At 44.5% G+C, this 13,237-nt stretch overlaps 1 protein-coding gene across 3 annotated transcripts in view; it reads right to left on the reverse strand.

The window, feature by feature from the left end:
• Positions 1-13,237, reverse strand: part of LRP2 (LDL receptor related protein 2) — a 143,174-nt gene that overhangs the window by 55,422 nt on the left and 74,515 nt on the right. For all 3 annotated transcript variants that reach the window (XM_033166659.1, XM_033166648.1, XM_033166639.1), the window contains 10 exons: positions 11,800-11,943; positions 10,682-10,791; positions 9,753-9,930; positions 9,043-9,256; positions 7,961-8,200; positions 6,569-6,757; positions 4,844-5,764; positions 3,910-4,075; positions 3,128-3,286; positions 1,677-1,966 (listed from right to left, as the gene is read on the reverse strand). In XM_033166659.1, coding sequence (XP_033022550.1) covers positions 1,677-1,966; positions 3,128-3,286; positions 3,910-4,075; positions 4,844-5,764; positions 6,569-6,757; positions 7,961-8,200; positions 9,043-9,256; positions 9,753-9,930; positions 10,682-10,791; positions 11,800-11,943 — 2,611 coding nt within the window. The remainder of the gene's footprint in view (positions 1-1,676; positions 1,967-3,127; positions 3,287-3,909; positions 4,076-4,843; positions 5,765-6,568; positions 6,758-7,960; positions 8,201-9,042; positions 9,257-9,752; positions 9,931-10,681; positions 10,792-11,799; positions 11,944-13,237) is intronic.

Here is a 13,237-nt window from a genome sequence, read left to right on the forward strand (position 1 = left end):
TATAAGGGTGACTTCTGGAGACTTCTGTTTCAGTGTATCTGAAGAAGTGTGCTGCACACGAAAGCTCAAACCAAGAACAAACTTAATTGGTCTCTAAGGTGCTACTGGAAGGAATTTTTTTATCTTTTATTTTGTTTTTTTAAAAAGTAGGTTCCTTTACAGCACAAGGGACTCCATCCATTAACTTTGTACCCTAAAGTACAAAGCCACTTTTCTGATAATGAGTCCACTGCAGAGTTAGGATTTTCAGGACTGCAAATATTAGAGTTTTTGTCAGCATATAAGAAGGGTCTCTTCAGGTCTTTTGCTGCTGAACGTAACATGGCAGCTGTGCCAAGTTAAGTTTTCAAATCTGCTTAGCACTAACTGAATTCTCCTCCATTTGGAACCAGTGGGAATTTAATCACTGGCTTCAAAGCAGACATACACAAGACAGCAATTTTGAAAAATGGGAAAAAAACGGGGAAATGTTGATGTCCTGGGCTTATGACTACAATGGTGAAACTGGAGTACAATTTTGAGGAAAATAGCATTCCCGTATTAACAGTCAATACTTCTTCAGACCAATGACATTTTGAGCTACTCAGAGCTGTAAAGCACAGAGGATTGTGTTCATACCCACCCACCACTGTCACCCAGTGCATCTGAAAAATGGTTCCTGCCTGCCCACAACTCTCCACAGTGGGTTCCTAGGGCCAGTGCCCCATTATGAGAAGAGGAAGGTATTACTAACTTGCATTTGCTGTGCGGGTGTATTACAACTGCTTTGAGGCATTCCAGCAGTCTCAGTGCACACACTGCATCTTTGAGGCACATTGTTTCCCTCAAAGAATTCTGAGCGGTGCAGTTTACCCCTCACCGAGTTACAATTCCCAGCTATCCTTAATGAACTACAGTGCCCGGAATTAAAGCTGTACTGTGTGCCCAGCCTAAGTGAATGCTGCATGTTCCCCTGACAATGCAGTAAGTCTTGTCTGGAAATAGGAGAGAAATATCTAAGGGGCTGTCACATGGAAGATGGAACAAGCTTGTTTTCGCCTGATCTCCAGGGCAGGAGCTCGAACCAATGGCTCCGAGTTACAAGGAAGGAGATTCTGACTAAGCATCAGGAACAGCTTTCTGACAGTAACAACTGTTCGACAATGAACAGACTCATTCCGGAGGTTGTGGGCTCTCCTTCCTTGGAAGTTTTTAAGCAGAGGTTGGATGGCCATCTGTCATGGATGCTTTAGCTGAGATTCCTGCATTTCAGGGGGTTGGATGAGATGACCCTTGGGGCACCTTCCAACTCTACAATTCTATTATTTTATTCTCAGCGGTAGACAGTATGCAGGTTCAATCCACGACACCTCCATGCATATTAAAAGGATCAGGTAGCAGATGATGAGAAAGATCTCTGTCTGGTATGCTGGAGAGATGCTGCAAGTCAGAGCAGCCAATACCATACTAAACGGGCTGATTCAGTATGTCTAGTTTATTATTTCAGCCTCAGGTATGGTTTGGTTTTGCCATGGCTTAGCTTTGTTTGTACCAAGTTATAAGGTGGTCCAAGCCAAAATTCCATTAGTGTGCAAGCCTTTAAAATAATAATTTCTTCCGCCGATCGGATGCTTTGCTGAAACCCAGTACTCCGCTACAATGTGCATTTTAATTAAATGCACCGTGAAATATCTTACCTGGAACACAGATGTGACTACAACCGCCACTGAATTGGTTACATGGATTGGTGCACTGCTGTTGCTTGCTTTTGGCCCAAACATGAATATCCATTGGTCTGTAGGGCAGGTTCGAGATCATAACCATCTGATCCGACCCATCATATTTGTTGGCGCGGTAAATGCTTCGGGTATTCCAGTCTGTCCAGTAAATGTGCTGATCAAAGAGGGTCATTGCAAATGGATACAGGGCAGTGCTAATAATAATTTCACGATCCGCACCCGTAGTGGAGCTACGCTCAATCCTCTGCCTAAAACAAGTAGGACATGTTAGCGTTTCAACACAAACCATGAGCCTGTAACATTCCATGCGACTAAGTGTCTACAGACCCCATTGGGATGTTGAAAGATACAGCCTAGGTCTTTGTTAAATCTGTCAGTCTTTAAGATGCTGAAGAACTATCCATTGTTAGTTTCAGGACTCTCCTGCGACATATATTCAGTGGTCTCCAATCTCTCTTCCCCACAGACCACTTGAAAGTCGCTGAGACTCTCTAAATGCTTTTTTTTCTGTCTGCTGTGGGAATTGCAATGAGCTGCACTAAATTCTGGGTGATTTTTTAAAAGTATTTTATGGCTTATTTTATTTTTTCTATCTTTCAAATTCCACAGACTGCAAATTGTAATACAATACGATAAAAATGTTAGGAAATAAGAGAAGCCACAAGAAATGCAATTAAAAAGTAATATGAACATTTAATTCATATTAAATGTTCTGTCTCTCACCTTCCACCACAAATCCACACCAATGTCATGCGTCACCCAAATGAAGCTCATGGACCATAGTTTGGGAGCCCCTGCTATAGCCATTACATGAGCATTCACATTAGGGCTGGGTGATGTATCGATACATCATCCAAAACCGGTATGTAGTCCACATAATGGTTTCATAATATTTGACATGGCGATATATCGCAAATCACAACGTTTGTGTGCTATGTAAAAAAAATTGTGATATGGGAAAAAACCATGAAGTGGCTCATATCATGATTCCTGCTGCCCCTTTTGCTCTGTACTATAAAATAACACTTGTAACAATATGCTAAAGGTAAGTAAAAACTATCAGTTTTAGATGCCTAAGTAGAAGCCGCCACCAGATCATTACCCCGTTCATCTCTACTTGGTTACATCCCTATTTCAGATATTGTGATATATCCGTATATCATGCTGTTTAGCTGATCATGATGTTGAAAACCAGATATTGTTGAGCATTATTAACCTTTCTAAAGGTTAATTTGCATTATTAACCTTTCTAAAACACTTGGAATCATTAGTGTTTACTCTCGATGCGGTTTCTACATTAATAAACAGCTGCATATTATTTAAACCAAGGACCTTATGCAGAAGTTGAGAAAGCCTAACGGTAAAACATACAGCACGAACAGTAAGCAAATGGAACACAAAATACGTACAAGCTTGCATCAGCCCAATACAGCTGCTGTTCCTCATAGTCAAGGGTAAGTCCATTTGGCCATACTAAGTTGGTGCTTACAATGGCGGTCCTGAAGTTCCCTCCAAGTGTGGCTCGCTCTATCTTAGCACTGGAACTCCAGTCGGTCCAGTACATGTACCTAATTGACAATACAGTTGACAATTGGAAAAAGGGGTCAGAGACAGTAAAGAAACTCATCTTCACCTGAAACAGTAATTAATAATAATAATAATAATAATAATAATAATAATAATAATAATAATAATAATAATAATAATTTGTTTATTGTACCCTGCCCATCTGGCTGGGTCTCCCTGGCCATTCTGGGCGGCTTCCAACAAATTATTAAAATACATTAGAATTAAAATACATTAGTAAGACATCTATAAGTAAGAAAAAGAAGTTGGGAGTGTTTATGGGGGGTGGATTAGATTGCATCTTCTTATGTGCCTTGGCTTGGAGGACTATGTCAGTGCCTTTGCTGGAAAAGTTGTCAACCAGCTTTCAGCAATCTGGTTCTGAGAAAATGTTTTAGACTACAAGTCTCATCATCCTTGGCAACTGGCCCTGCCGGAGCTGCCGGAAGTTAGAAAATCACCAGTTAAGGGAAGGCGTCCCTAAGCAATCCTTCTTCACAAAGAAGAACTGGATATTAAAAAAACAAAAACAAACAAAAACTCCTATATTAATGCTAGTCAGAGAGACAACAAGCTATACAGAAATGGGCATCCATTTTCCCATCACTTAAAAATTATAACTTACCCTCGGCAAGGATCCAAGACGATGGCCCTTGGTCGTGGAACACGGGCCACCACAGAGCGATTAGAGCCATTCACAGCCATTGAACTGATAGTCTGATTTAGATAGTCGCTGTAATAAAGCCTGTTGTTGATCCAGTCAAAGGCGATGCCATCTGGAGTTCCCAAATCTTAAGACGCAGAGAGCAATACAATAGAGGGAACAAATAAATCCCTACGTGAAAACCACTTTAAGATGCACCAAAACTGTTCTTATTAAAGCTTCAACAGTCTTTAATGGGACTTGCGTTAAGCTATTCACCTCCAGATCTCTTTCCTGGTCAGTCATTGACAGTTCAGGCCCCATTACTGTATCTGGGAAGACTGCTCATTGGAATACCCGCTTGATTTTTTACCGCAAAACAATATGGTGCCATCACCAAATTTAGCTACCTCACACTGACCCCTACCACAAGATCATCTACACCAGAGCTTTCCAAACTTTTCAAGTTGGTGACACACTTTTTGGACACGCATCATTTCGTGACACAGTAATTCAGTTTTGCATCATTTCATGATTGCGGTAATTCAGTTTTACTAACAAACTGGAGGTTCAACTAACCCTTTCCAGCCCCAGGAACACGGGGAGCATTCGTGTGACACACCTACACACTGCAGTTGGCGCACTAACATGTCACGACACAGTTTGGAAAGCTGTGATGTACTCCTCTTCTATGCTTCCTGTAAGTTAACCAGTTACTGATCCATAAGAAGACCTGTCCTCTTATCCCATGACTACTAAAGCTTACTTAGGAGTCTTATCAAAAGCTTTTAGAGTGTCAAGTATACAATGTTCACCAGATCACTCTGGATCACTTTGAACTTTCATCTGAGTAGTAAATATTTATAAGACTAGGCCACAATAAAATTGCTGGTTTCTGATGTTTAGTCATATTTACCTGATGCCACTACAGTGGGGTTACCCGTTCCTGAGAAGATACTAACATAACTGATTCTTCCTGTGCCTGCAGGAGAGCTTTGAGTGAAGTAGATCACGTTGTTCACACTGTCGTAGTCCAGAGCTACTGCAGTCCTCAATACGTTCATTGTACGAAACGGAGGGCTGTGATTCTCAGGGTCCAGATGGATGCTGCTAATGGCGTTCTCCAAAGCAAAGATCAGGTAGTTGTCCGTCGAGACAGAACACCTCTTGCCGTCGCTTTCTAGGAATCCAAACGCACACCCGCATTTTGGCGCTTGCAAATCAGGTAGTGCAAAGCACAGGTGAGAACAGCCTCCATTGTTCTCTAGGCAGGGGTTGTTGTTGATGTCGGCAGGCGACAGCGACTGATAATGGCTGTTGTAAATGGTAACATCCCTCAGCCAATCGATGTTGTCTCTTATAACTGTTGGCGGCTCGCTATTGCCTGGCTCTTTGCTGGCTTGGAAGATTTTCTTCAAGTTTCTATCCACCCAAATCATAGAATTTTCAAAAATAGTAATGCCATAGGGAGTTGGATAACGGCTGCCGTAGCGGACGATCTCAGGCTCTCCGCCGTCATGCGGGATTCTTGCAATCATGTCTAAAGAGTCGTCCACCCAATAAATGTATCCGTTGCTGTGATCTACTGCTAAGCCACGTGGGGTCACAATGCCTTCAGAGACCAGCACAGTCCTGTTAGTGCAGTCAAGAAGGGCACGTTCTATTTTGGGGTTCTGTCCATAGTCTGCCCAAAAGAGGAATCTGTTTTTGGGGTCGACTACAATATGCCTCGGCATATCCACAGTGGTTTTAAGCAGAACGCGGCGATAAGACGTATTTAAACGAAGAACTTCTACAAATGTCTCAGTCAGGAATGCATTGGTAAAATAGAGATTTCCTATGTGCAATGAAATGAAACAAAACAAAACACTAAAGTCTAGTATGATAACCTAGTACAGAAAGTACAGTATATAATTTTTCAGCATGGTCCTGTAATGTTGTTGATTTTAATCAGATTTTTCTTAATCATAATTTATTTAAGCTGTTTATTTCAACCACTTTTTAGGGTCAAACTCTTACATCAGTTTCCAACATACTAAAAAAAAAGTGTTACATCTGAATACCTAAACCATGGGTTAACAGATGCCCACAAATCAGTTGGGTTTGAACTGGATTTGCAAACTTTGTGGTTTGCATGATTAAATTTTACATCTTTACTCAGCAAACCATGGTAAAGGCAGTTTCCCTGGCTCTTCCTGCAGCGTTACAAGGAGCTGTACTTGTGTCTTCCTACACACATCCTTCCAGGGCCAGCCTTAGATTCACAGATTTCACATTGTTTCACTTGAATTTTCAATTGCCCGCATTCATATGTAATGCTAAACCATTTTTTAACATTACAGGAACAAGCCCCAGTGAGTCTCAGGCTCCTCTCCCCCTTCTCCTCTGCAGGCTGGATCCTTATTTGTCCCCACCATTGCAGGCCAACTTTGACAGGTGGGCAGGACACAGTTTGGGCGAAATAGCCTCATGGGTCAAGCTGAAACCTTTGGCAGGCTACATTTGACCCTTAAGCTGGAGGTTTCGCATCCCTGCTATAATGGGTCATTATAATTATTCTTCATGTTACTTGATTCTTGGCATAAGTACTTCTGAAAGATAAGTGACATAAACAAGTTTGTTAAGCAGCAGTAATACTGACCAGCTACCCAATCAATTGCAATACCACGGATTCCATTGAGTCCTATGCCATTTGTGATGACGTTCCTAAAGTAAGAACCATCTGGCTTGATTTTGCGTATTGCATTCTGAGACGGAGTTCTGCTGCTGAAGTCACACCAGTAAATGAAACCAGAAGGCATGTGGACATCCACATGTAGCGCGTTTCTCCCTGAAAAATAGTGAATAAGGGAGCAGTTCATTTAATTCATTGTATTAAAATGCACTGCTTAGGTAATGGAAAAGCTAAGATCCCAATGAACCCTGACACTGTCAACAACTCTCAAGGAGCCCACCGTTCACGCAGAGCCTCTGGGTGCCAGCACTCCACTTGTGGCACCAGAGGACTCCATACTGGTTGCCTGAACTTCCAGCTACATCACGGACCACAGGGTGGAAAACCTCAGGAATACAAGAGCAGAAGAAACAATGAGCTAGACAGGAACTCCAGAGGCACCAGAAAAGTGCTGAGCTAGTCAAACAAGGCTTCTCAGAAGGAAAGGGAAGTCTGTGTAAATGCCTATGCAGATCAGGGCCTGGCTGACAACCAGAAAAGACTGTAGCACCTACCAGTGTTTCCCAAACTTACGTCTCCAGCTGTTTTTAGACTACAACTCCCATCATCCCTTGCTAGCAGGACCAGTGATCAGGGATGATGGGAACTGTAGTCCAAAAACAGCTGGAGACCCAAGTTTGGGAAACACTGGCCTAGATCCTGTTTAATAAGATCTCAGTCTAGGTCATTCCCGGTGCACCAGCTCCCCTGGGGCTCTCTTCTGGAAGTCTTCCTTGTGTTCAGTCAGCACCTGATTTTGTACACTTTACAGACATGCTGACGTGATGTTCCACAGAGAGTATTTAACACCTGAAACCACTTATCAATGTGTTTTGTCCCAATAACATGGACAACTTCCACTCCAATACTTGTGGCCTCTGTAGCAATTGTGTAGAAACTATGCATTTGATTGGGTACATGGTGAGGACGTTTACAATGCTACAGTAGGGAGGAAGACCCTGTGGCTCTCCAGATATTGTTGGAATACAACCCCAACCAGCATGGCCAATGGTCAAGGAGGAAGGCATCCCTGTGTCATGGTCTCCCTGTGTATCACTGCTATACAATTACTAGAATTTGAATCTGCCCTCTGTTTCCATGTCCCAGGCTTTGTAGTTTCCAGCCTATTTTCACTGAAGGTAAATCGGCTTAAATCGAAATGCTTCTGCTTAGCTGGTCTGTGCACCCGACTTTTAGACTCAGGACATTAAATATATGCGTTTTACAGGAAAGACACAGGAGGCATTATCCATCTGCAACAGTAGATTATGGCATTAAGCATAAAAGGATTTTGCTTTGTCTCCTGTAATCTCAACCTACCTCTTCCTGCCATGGGGACCATGGCTTCAGAATGGTCAGATGCCTCTAAGCTAAAGCCTTTAATTGCAGACAACATGGAAACGACGGCAAAGGAGCTGTAAGGGGAGCAGGTCCTGTTGTCCGGGTTTAACTGAAACCCAGTAGCACAGGCACAAGAGAAGAGCCCACCAGGCACAGGCAGGCACAGCTGCTGACAAGTCCCAGGGTTGTTGCTGCAGCCGTTTGAGGAACCAGCAGAATCTATAAAACAGGGAGAGAGAAGAACACATAGGAACCAACATTTAACACCAAGTCATGAGCACCCTGAAGCAGTAACAAAAAAAGGGAACAGTAATCTTGGATTGTAAATGAAGTAAGAACCTTCCCAAGCCACTAGTAAAAAAAGAAAACGTATTTTTAAAGAAATCCAAAAGTAACAACAGATTGCCGCAAGTGAATTTAACTCCCACTATATGGACCAACAATAAACATATATGAGAGAAGAATTATATTTGGAAATTTGTAAGATCTACGGCCATGGTTGTGGAGTTCTCTTGTCAGGGAAGCCCACTTGGAAGTCTCTCTACCTGTCCTTAGTAAAAAGATGGAAACACAGCTCGTCAGGTGGGCTTGCTGTCTGTGACCATGGCTCAGTGGGCTGCAGGAGTGTTGCTTGAGGCTGCTACGTTTTAAGCAAGTGAGATTTTATTTTATTTTCACTCTGATAACTTTAATGGATTTGATAGGGTGTTTTAAAAATACAATAAAATCATAATGTTCCACAAGAGTCAAAACAGGCTGGTTTGGTTTCATAAAAGCTTTTAAAATAAACCAATAAATGTACAGCTGAAATGACAAGTTCTTCCTTCCAACTGCCCCAGCTAAATCTGGATAGCTAATCCAACCCCAATCCAGTAATCTGACGCTTTTACCTGCACAGGTAAAAAAAAACCACACAACTGTAGTTAAGACTTGTTCCCTCTGGGGTTTTGTTTATTTAGCTATTATTTAAAGCATTGTACTTGGTGCTGAGGAACAAGCTCAATGGTTATTCAAAATTAAGAATTTGTGAAACCTTCTCACAGGTGACATCTTATACTCACTGTCTCGATAATACACCCGGAGGCATTTCAGTCCTGAAACGTTGTCTCTCAACACCACTTTGTTTGCTCCTGTGGACTTGTCAACCCGCTCAATGACCTCATAATCCCGGTCAGTGTAGTACAGGAAAGAACCATAGATCGCCACTCCCCACGGGTGAGAGAGGTGAACAACCAGCGTTATCCGATTAGTGCCATCCACGTTCCCTCGTTCAATCTAGGAGGTAAAGGACACGGACTGTATTACAACTGACTGCAAAGTCAGATCTCTGTCCGCAAGAATTCCATGCCTGAAACTAAAGTATGTCTGGGTCTGGCAATTAATATTCCTCCTCCCTCCCAGTTACGACTGAAAGGTTCTCAGAAAAACCCAAAAGTCACCCCAAATAAAAGCCATTTGGATCATATAAACAGAAGTGTAAGCTCCACTGGATACCATGGGACCTAATTCCGTGGGTAGACATGCACAGAATCATTCTGCTAAGCATTCCTATTGACTCTGGAAATTAATCATCCGCTAAAAATTTGTAATGCAGAATTTATTCCAGAGCTACCCAAAGCTACACACTGGATGCTTTGTGATGGATCCATTTCTTCCCTCCTCAATGTTAACCACCTCATCATTTCTGTTTTAAAGCTCATAACTCTTTGGCTGTGATAAGCAGCAGAAGTCAGGCACACAAACATACCCAAGTTTATATGTGCATACATACCACTCCGGTGCTTGTGACTGGCCAGTACAGCTTTTGTTCCTTGATGTCAATGGTGATAAACTCCACATGGTCCAGATTACCAGTGAAGAGGGTTTGGATACCTGAGCCATCCATATTTGCACTGCCAATCTTGGCTGGGACCCCACTGTCAGTTCCATGGTCCGTCCAATACAGCTTCCTGCAACGTAATGTTATTTCAACCATCAAGAAAGCAGGAAATGAGGGTTTTCAGTAACCAATGTGCCTGTGTATGCATTTAGACTGAGGTTTGGCATTGTGGTTGCAATCCTATGCACACCGACCCAACAGCAGGCTCCTATGGCCTCAGACTTTCTTCTGAGTAGGCCCTTCATAGAATTGCTTTGTGGGCTTCTTATTGAAGCGCGTATAACAACACTCCTCATTTTATATTAGCACAAAACGACACGTTTTACTACAGGTGGTGTTTGGACCTAATGCTAAACTGAATGGCTTAGTGCTATAATTACAAGCCGCAGTAACCCTCAGGCTTGTTGGCTTCTGCTTCCCTCTCTTGGCCACAAAGAGACCGGAAGCCTCCTCAGTTTAATGTGTTGTTCAAACCGGAACCTGTGGTTAAATTTAAGTATGGTTAGTTGAAAGAAGCCAGCTTCATAAACTGTGCTTTGGAGTTGGTTTGTCTCAGCTTTCCTTAGGAAAGCAGGAAAGTGACCTCCCGGGGACATAAGCCTGGCCAGTGTGTATGGAGGTCCTGGATTGCCCAGATGTCAAGATCCCCCTCTTGGCTTTACTGATGTGGTTGAAAGGAAAGCAGTGCAATACATTCAGCACCAGCTTGGCTAGGCATTTCCAGAAGGGAACATACAATGCGCCATCCAACTTTCTAAAGGATTCCAGGTAGCCAGGAATATAAAACCTTCGTAGAGCCAGAAACAATTTATTGAACTTACCCATGAATGGGATCCAAGGTTATACCAACTGGCCTTCCAGATCCTGCAGCAGTACCATCATTGGTGATTAGTGTTTTTCGATAAATTATTTCTCTGTGGAGCGTCAGTACCTACCAAACGAACCGTATGGCGCAGGAATTAAGGAAGGCACTTTAAATCGCAATTTGCACACTTGTTGGCGCAGCAGTGAACTTGTAAGCAACTTACCGTATTTTTCGGTCCATAAGGCGCTCCGGACCACAAGACGCACTTGTTTTTTAAAGGGGAAAAACCAGGAAAAAAATATTTTCCTGGTTTTCCTCCTCTAAAAAACACGGAGGGGAGCGCTGGAGGGGAAGCCCCTTCTCCCTTCACAGCGGCTCATCCCTGCTTCCTTAAAGGGACATGGGGACGAGGGGAGAAGGTTTCTCCCCTCCTCCCCATGTCCCTTTAAAGCAACAGGGGATAAGCCTGCTTTTGGCGTCGGGGCCAGGGTGGTGGAGAAAGCAGCAGCATCCCCGCTGTTTCCTCCACCATCCCATGCCTTGCACCGATCCCAAAAGCCTGCTTTTGGGATTGGCGGGCAGCGCGTGGGGTGGTGGAGGAAATCCTCTACCAACCTCCCTGCCGCCCACCGATCCCAAAAGCAGGCATCGCAGCTGCCTCCCCCCACCTCCCGCCTAATACGGCGGGGGATGGGGGGAGGCAGCAGAGATGTTGGTGGTTCGTGCTAGCAGCTCCGTTCACGGAGCTGCTGGCACGATCCACCAACATCCCCTTTGCTCCCCGCCGCCTCCCCCCATCCCCCGTCGCGTTCGGCGGGACGTGGGGGGAGGCGGCGGAGGTGTTGGTGGATCGTGCCAGCAGCTCCGTGAACATCCCCTTCGCTTCCCCCCACGTCCCGCCGAACGCGACGGGGGATGGGGGGAGGCGGCGGGAAGCGAAGGGGGTGTTGGTGGATCGTGCCAGCAGCTCCGTTCACGGAGCTGCTGGCACGATCCACCAACACCTCCACCGCCTCCCCCCATTTTAGGAGGGAAAAAGTGCGTCTTATGGAGCGTAAAATATGGTAGCTGAGGTGTTGAACAAAAGTATTTTTTTGATCCTAAAATTGTTATCCTGATGATGTAATGGCTTACCTCAATGGATTGTGTGGCAGGGTTATTGTAGTACAGATTTCCAGATATCCAGTCTAAAGCAAGGCCTATAGGTGAACCAACAATAGATGCTGGGGCAAATATTGTCCTGTTTGTACCGTCTGACTTCACTCTATGAATTTCACCCTGAAGATAGAAAAAAAAACAAATGCTGAGAGTAGAATAAGCACTAAACGCCTTGCATGTGTGTATCATGAGTGTTACAAGCTCTAAGGAGGAATATCCTTAGGAACCAAATAAAATAAAGCCCTCAAATTAGACACTTTCTATACACAGAAGTTTGTCCCACTGCACAAACTCCCAAGGAAGTGTAATTAGGATGGCAGCTACTGTCTGATAAATGAAAATAAATGTGCCGGTCCTAAACAGTGATATGGTAAAGAATCAGGGGTAGAGAGAAAAGGAGGCTCCAAATGCAAAGAATCCAGAGAACCGCAGTTTACCCCTCACAGAGCTACACAAACTAAAGTTCCCAGGATTCTCTGGGGGAAGCCAGGTGGTTTAAATGCTAGTCCTACTCCGCGTAGACCCACTGAAGCTTATGGACACATCTAATTTGGGTTCGTTAACTTCAGTGAGTCTACTCTGAGCACGACTTAGCTGAATGCAACTCATTGTGCATGAATGTGACCTTGATATAGTTTGCCACCATAGGGGGCTCTTTCAGCTAAAATAGGAGTTACAAGTGCAGTTAATAATAAAATAATTTTAAAAAATTTGCAAGCATGACATTTGGCAGCTCTTCCAAGCAAGCCAAATAATGAATTAGGCTTTTGTAATTGATTGTAATGAATGACCTGCTTCACAAGACGGTGTTTGCCTACCTACCAAGCACAGGGTGGTAAAACAGGCAAAGTACAAGTCAGTATGCCTACCTACTAGCTAAAGCAGGGGTCAGCAAACTAAGGCCGAGGGCCGGATCAGGCCCAATTGTCTTCAGGGTCCGGCCTGCGGATCAGCATAGGGATTCTGTTTGTTCGGGCTGCGCCACCCCACCCCCCATTTCCCTTTCACACATACCGTGGCAGTGACTCCTCCCTCCCTCCTCCTGGCTTCTCCCTGCCCTGCCTAGAGGAGGAAGGGGGCTGGGCTGAGCACCATTTTAAGCAGCCCCTCTCTGAAGCCAGCCCTTTTGTGCCCCTCATCTTCCCGCCGCCGCCACCCTGGTGCTCCTGTGGGCCAGAGAGCGGAGCGGACGAGCTCACTCTGCCTACCCACAAGAAGCAGCAGGAGCGGTGGCGGCGGCCCCTGGGAATGTAAGCACAGCAGCTGGGGCTGGGGTGGGGGGTGGGGAGGAGGACTACTTGCCCACCTCTCCTCTTCTTCCAGCTCCCCCCGCCCCCGGTGCCGCTTCTCCAGCCCACCACAAGGTCTGAAGGACAGTGGAGCAGCCTGCAGCTAAAAAATTTTGCCGGCCCCT

This window comes from Lacerta agilis, chromosome 1 (genome assembly GCF_009819535.1).
Source record: "Lacerta agilis isolate rLacAgi1 chromosome 1, rLacAgi1.pri, whole genome shotgun sequence".
NCBI classification, from domain to species: domain Eukaryota; kingdom Metazoa; phylum Chordata; class Lepidosauria; order Squamata; family Lacertidae; genus Lacerta; species Lacerta agilis.